General features: G+C 41.5%; 1 protein-coding gene across 4 annotated transcripts in view; it reads right to left on the reverse strand.

Annotated features, from left to right (window-relative positions):
- Nucleotides 1-7059, reverse strand: part of rufy1 (RUN and FYVE domain containing 1) — a 134989-nt gene that overhangs the window by 91058 nt on the left and 36872 nt on the right. For all 4 annotated transcript variants that reach the window (XM_043703644.1, XM_043703643.1, XM_043703641.1 and 1 more), the window contains exons 10-13: nucleotides 4425-4541; nucleotides 3925-4092; nucleotides 3246-3343; nucleotides 1706-1825 (exon numbers count right to left, since the gene is read on the reverse strand). In XM_043703644.1, coding sequence (XP_043559579.1) covers nucleotides 1706-1825; nucleotides 3246-3343; nucleotides 3925-4092; nucleotides 4425-4541 — 503 coding nt within the window. The remainder of the gene's footprint in view (nucleotides 1-1705; nucleotides 1826-3245; nucleotides 3344-3924; nucleotides 4093-4424; nucleotides 4542-7059) is intronic.

Below are 7059 nucleotides of genomic sequence, written 5' to 3' on the forward strand. Positions count from 1 at the left end.
CCTGTCTCAGTCAAATCCATCAAATTCAGCACCGCCTTCCTAACCGGAGATCTTCTTCCCGACCTCTCCGCCCCCACCCCAGTCTGACCTATCACCCTCACCTTGACCTCTTTCCACCTATCACATTTCCGGCACCCCTCCCCCAAGTCCCTCCTCCCTACCCTTTATCTTAGCCTGCTGGACAAACTTTCCCCATTCCTGAAGAAGGGCTTATGCCCGAAACGTCGATTCTCCTGTTCCCGGGATGCTGCCTGACCTGCTGCGCTTTTCCAGCGACACATTTCCAGCTCTGATCTCCAGCATCTGCAGACCTCACTTTCTCCTCCAACTAGAAAAATATGCCAATCATGACCAACTTCAGTTGGTTAACAAATCCTCTATCCAAGGTAATATTCCCGAAGTCCTGTGTGATCTTACTTTGCGTAAGAATCTTTTGTACAGCACCTTATCAAACATTTTCTTGAAGTCTATATGCATTTTATCTACAGGACCCCTGTTTTACACTGCACTTGTTATATCAAAGATAACAGACAACTATAGATCAAACAGCCTCCCATTTGTTGTAAAGCTTTGGAGTTCAAACATTACCATGCAGAATGCAAAGAATTTCTAATAAAGTTACCACACTGACGTTTGATCAACCACATTAAGCTTTTTTCTTCAAACCTATTTTTCTAATCAACCTGTTCAGAGATGTATTACACACTCCTGGAGGTGTAACTTGAACTTGTGTCTTCTGGGCTGTGGTAGGGTCACTACCACTGCACCACAATAGTCCCCTCATAAGCTTTGTAAATTTTAAATGTTATGGGAACAGATGGTAGAGTTAGTTGCCCAAGTACCATTGAATTTGGGGCAGCTGTAACACTGTGATGTAAGCTACGAGACTAAAATGTGCCAAACTGTCTGAACAAAGAAAGCTTGTGTGTATTCCTTTCTATCTTGCCAGCTGTATTTCAATTTATTAATAATCAGGTTACATGACACTGAAAGGAATTAGAAACATCATATTTTTAGGATTTTTCTCCATACATAGTAACACAGAAGATAGCAGAAATAGGCCATTCCATCCTTGGAGCCTGCTCTGCCATTCATTATGATCATCGCTGATCAAACTCAATTCCTTAATCCCAGCCGCACTCCATGTCCCTTGATCGCCTTTAAATCACAAGTGCTATATCTATCAGCTTCTCCAAAACACAATAGTGTGAAGAGGAACCGACATTAGATACTTGAGAATGTCAAGTTATAGGATTGACCAGTTATTTCCATTATGGTTTATAGTATGACTATATAACCAGTGATTCTTTAGCCTTGATCATCTTGGATTGTACTTTCGCCAATCTGAAAGTAAATATACTTTTTCTAAAGCATTCAACAGGATCTTGCAAAAGTCATGTCTACATCCACCACCTTGGCTCCACCAGAATCATTCACAAATTCTAGTTCCACCACAAATTGTGGAGGTGCAACAGGTGGTAATTTCATTCAAAACCTCTTGATATAAATTTTAATGGCGGTCTCTCTCATTCATCACTATTTGCATGAAACACCTAAATGTGCCCATCCCCACCTGCTGATTCAATTTTGCATCCAACAGTTTCAGTTAACCAGAAGCCAATATCTTAGGAGTCCCCAGTATTGAGGCAATGATTCAGTCACTTGTGCAATGTCCATTTTTTGAAGATATGGTTTGATGTCTTACCGTTGTTTGTCCAATTCACTGAGCTGCTGCTGGAGATTCTCAATCTTGCTTGCAAATTCTCTCTCAATTTTTCGATTTTTCTCTTCTGCTAACTGCCTAGTTTGTTCAGACTGTTGCAATCTAAGATTAAAACAAACAGTGTCAATGAACGCAGAATTAAAAGTTAAGAGGTACCAGAAAAGGTTAGATTTTTTGCACAAATATTACTGGAAATAATGTAGCAATAACTAATTATTGAGCTAAGAACGCTCAGTTCTTGCTTACCACAACATAATTGTAATTTCCTACCAGTGAACAGTGTATTCTTATCACTCCTTATTGATCCTTCATGTATATCAACTTTGATGTCAACTTTAGTACCTTACGGATTCCTGGGATGGCAGAACTAACATGGAGAAACTGAGTAAATTAGGACATACTCACTGAAGTTTAGAAGAATGAAGGAGTAACCTCAGAAGTCTATAAAATTCTAAACACGACTAGACAGAGTAAATCCAGGGAGGATGTTCCCAACAACCAGAGAGTCCAGAACCAGGCTGCACAGTTTAAGAATAGTAGGGCAGGCCATTCAGGACTGAGGTGAGGAGAGATTTCTTCATCCAGAGTGGTAAATCTGTGGAATTAGCTGCCACAGAAAGGCCAAGGCCAAAACATGGAAAACCTTCAAGTAGTTAGATATAGCTCTCCGGGCTAAAGGGATCAAGGGGTATGGGGTGAACCTGGCAACAGTGTGCAGAGTTGGATGATCAACCATAGCACAACAGGCACCAACAAAAAAAAAGGGCCAAATGGCCTTTGCCTGCTCCTAAAATTCAGGTTTTTTGGTTTAGCCAAGATACTCAAACATTCAACAGTGCTGCCTTTGTTCAGCTAAGAGACATTAGTGCATCCAAAAAACAGCCATCACGTTCCCCCCCTTTTGATAACTATCAAACAACCATGTTGAAAACCAGACAACTACGATGAGGAATTCAATAGAGAGAATGGGCAGAGTGATGGCAGAGGGTCACGGTTGAGGAAATAAAGTGAATCTATACTTTAGCATATACTTTTCCACCACACTACAGTTGATGTCCTTTTACCTGCATCAATTCCAGCAAACAGCTAGTCTGTTTGAATATCAATGGTTTAATTTCAACTCAAATTTGTACACAAAGTTGTGTACAATCTAGTCTGGTCCTAAACCATACAGAAGATAATTCAAACTTGAACCAGTGCTGACTGCAAAATAAAATGAGGTGCAATTATGTATTACTATGATTTAGTGCTGTTTAAAGTATGCCAAAAGCAAATGATTCAGATTTTCCCACATTTCTCAGAATACCATTAAGACATTTGACAATATATATGTTACTCCTTAACTGGGAAGTCAGGCTAAATCTACAAAAACAAACAGTCTGAACCAATGCTTCCCCTTAAAGAGTTTTAAAGTTTAACAGCTCTGCAAAGACAAATTTAAGCGTTATAAAATTGACACATTCACAGCTGAAAAACACATAGCGTAAAGATAAAATTTATGAAATTTCTCTTTTTACTGTACCTTTCCTCCATTTGCTTTGTGGCATCAATCATTTGATTAGTCTTTCGCTCCAGAGTGTTTATCATTTCAGCCTTCTGCTGCGCTGCCCCCTCAGAATTCTAAGCAACAATTGATCAAAACAAAAAGGAACAAAATTAGGATAAAGCTACAAAACGTCCCTTTATGTCACAAGACCTTTACTCAGCATCCTTCTGTGGACTTTTGCCACAACTAAGAGTACTGTGCACAATTTTTGATATACAATTATAGAACAGACATTAAATGATAGACAAAACATGCTGCATATAGATTCATCAGGGATTTAAAAAAATTATGAACACAGACTAGAGATGCCACACAACTACTACTTCATAAAATCCCAATAGATATTAAAGAGGATTAAACACTAAGTATTTCAAAATGACTAGTATGCAAAGTAATAATGAGTAAATACTGCTTCCTCCAACTGCAAAAGGAAACAAGACATTAAATTTAAAATAGATATTCAAGGTGAGTAGTAGGGTAGAAAAGAGCAAAAGACAAAGACAACAAATTCCCATGGCTCGCGACTGGTCATATCCCATTGCAGCTTTGATTCTAAATAAGAGAGACACAAGGCAATACAATTATATCCCATAATTTGTACCCTCTAACATTTCCTTAACAACCAACAGTAGTCCCTTCTCCCATATTTCTTCACCTTAGCTTTGTTAAACATCTGCAAATTGATAGCCTTTACTTCTTCCAACTGTTGTCGGAGAGCTACTAACGTGTCTTGCTTCTCATGTGTGTCCTTCTCCAGTAGCTTCATGGCTATTTCCATTTCTTGCTTCAAGCTCATCTGTAGTTCTAATTCTTTCTCCAGTTCCTAAGCAGAAACATATACCTCTTCAATTATCAAAACTGAATTTAGAAAAGTGCAAACAGGTGATAATATAGGTTTGCAAGTGAGAGCTTAGCCATACTAGATTTTTCTTCAGAGGCCACTCTAGATAGTATTTAGGAATAGACAATCACAAACGATCATATCTACAGAAAGGTTAAGTGTTTAAAGTCCAGGTAACCTTCAGAATTTAAGTCAGTACTGAAATACACAAATTAAAAATTCTCAAATATACAAACTTTTTTACAACTTTTATAATTACTATTTCTTTAAGCTACTTTAAAAACAGAGCACAATTATCCTTTATAAAGATTCACCGTTCGAATTTTTCTCTCTTCTTTCAGTTGCTTCCAGACATCGTTGTACATTTCATCTAGACCTTGACGAGTTTGTTTGTATGTTTCCAGTTCTACTTCAGAATCTTGTCTGCTCACCTAAGAAAACATTGAAAAGTATTCAAAAGCAATGAGAAGAGATTGCAACTTCAGTAGTAAGTAGCTATATAGTAACAAAATCAGAAAGAAGAGCTCTTTTATCCAGAAACTTGTTGATCGAGAAGGCAGTGTGAGAAAGATGACACACCAATTTTTAAAAGGGTATCAGACATATTAGTCATACAGTCAGTCATACAACATGAAAACAGACCGTTCAGTCCATGCCGATCATGTTCCCAAACTAAACCAGTCCCACTGTGTTTAGTCCATATCCCTCTGGACTAATCCTGTCCATGTACTTATTCAAATGTCTTTTAAAACGTTCCAACTGTACCAGCATCCACACTTCCTCTGGCAGTTAATTCCACATACCAACCACTGTTTAAACAGGTTACCCCTCATGTCCTTTGTGAAATCTGTTCCGGTCACCCCGGTTGTGAATTCCCTCACCATATGGAGCAGACCCTTGCTATTCACCTTATTTATGCCCCTCAATTTTATAAACCTGTGGGGTCACCCCCTTGGACTTCCTACGCCCCGGTGAAAAATGTCTCAGCCTATTTTAATCACTTAAACCCTCCATTCCCGGTAACATCCTGGTAAATCTTTTCTGAATCCTCTCCAGTTTAATACTCTTCCGGAAAAGAAAAGGGCCTGGGGAAAGAGCATAATGTGGATTAATCTGATGGCTTTTCAAACAAACTTTCAGTGAATTAAGTACTCCAAGTGATGGATTGGGTCGTTGATGGGGTTATCGAACAGCACTTATTAACAATAACGCGCTGATCAGTTTGGGTACCAGGGCTACTTAGCTCCTGTCCTCATTACAGGCTAGGTCCAAACATGGACAAAAGCTTGAATTCTAGGTGAGGAGAGACAGCGACTGCCCTCAACACCAAGGCAGCATTTGACAGTGTGTGGCACCAAGGGAATTAGAGGAAGCCCTCAGTACTCAGTCAAAAGAACAATACCAAAAAAAGTTGCTCAACACATTATCAATCAATCTCTTCAGAGAGAGGTTATGACATACATCTGGAGCAGGTGGGATTAGGCTCAGGCCTCCTGAATCAGAGGTAGGGAAACTACAACTGCACCACAAGTGAAGTGTCACTGGGCCTAATCATCTTCAGCTGTCTCAGCAATTACATTCCTTTATCATAAGGTCAGAGGTGTGATTGTACTATCAGTAAACATCACTAAGCCTCAGTTACTGAAGTAATCTGCATCCATTTGCAGTAAATCCTGGACATTAGAGACTAAAATTGCTTAGTGACACCTAACATCTGTGCCATACAAATACCAGGCAATAATCATCTTCAATGAGAGAAAATCTCATCCTCTTGCTTGATGTTCTATGGCATTATCATGGAGTCCCTCATTATTAATATCCTAGGGATTTCTATTGACCAGAAACTGACCTTAACTAAAACAAGGAGAAAGTGAGGACTGCAGATGCTGGAGATAAGAGCTGAAAATGTGTTGCTGGAAAAGCGCAGGTCAGGCAGCATCCAAGGAGCAGGAGAATCAACGTTTCGTAGGCGGAAGATAAGGTGCTGTTCCTCCAGCCGTCGTGTTGCTATGGTCTGGCGATGGAGGAGTCCAAGGACCTACATGTCCTTGGTGGAGTGGGAGGGGGAGTGGAAGTGTTGAGCCATGGGGTGGTTGGTCTGGGTGTCTCAGAGGTGTTCTCGGAAACGTTCCGCAAGTAGGCGGCCTGTCTCCCCAATGCAGAAGAGGTCACATCGGATGCAGCAAGTGATGTGTGTGGAGGTGCAGGTGAATTTGTGGCGGATATGGAAGGATCCCTTGCGGCAGAGGGCGGCGGAGGAAGGAGGAAGATTTGCATTTCTTGCGGTTGCAGGGGTAGATGCCGGAGTGGAGGTTGGGTTGGTGGGAGGTGTGGGCCTGACAAGGGAGTCACGGAGGGAGTGGTCTTTTCGGAACGCTGATAGGGGAGGGAAATATATCCCTGGTGGTTGGGTCCATTTGGAGGTGGCGGAAATGACGACGGATGATATGATGTATATGGAGGGTGGTGGGGTGGTAGGTGAGGACCAGTGGGGTTCTGTCTTGGTGGCGATTGGAGAGGCGGGGCTCAAGGGCGGAGGAGATGCGGTGGAGAGTATCATTGACCACGTCTGGGGGGAAATTGCAGTCTTTGAAGAAGGAGGCCATCTGGGTTGTTCGGTATTAGAACTGGTCCTCCTGGGAGTAGATGCGGTGGAGACGAAGGAATTGGGAATATGGAATGGCGTTTTTACAGGGGGCAGGGCGGGATGTGGTGTAGTCTACGTAGTCGGTCAGTTTATACTAAGTGTCCGTGTTGATTCGGTCGCCCAAGGTAGAAATGGAGGTGTCTAGGAAGGGGAGGGAGGAACCCGAGACTGTCCAGGTGAATTTGAGGTCGGGGTGGAAGGTGTTGGTAAAGTGGATGAACTGTTCAACCTCCTCGTGGGAGCACGAGGCAGCGCCGATACAGTCATCGATGTAGCGGAGGAAAAGGTGGGGGGTGGTGCCA

Source organism: Chiloscyllium plagiosum, chromosome 14, assembly GCF_004010195.1.
Source record: "Chiloscyllium plagiosum isolate BGI_BamShark_2017 chromosome 14, ASM401019v2, whole genome shotgun sequence".
NCBI classification, from domain to species: domain Eukaryota; kingdom Metazoa; phylum Chordata; class Chondrichthyes; order Orectolobiformes; family Hemiscylliidae; genus Chiloscyllium; species Chiloscyllium plagiosum.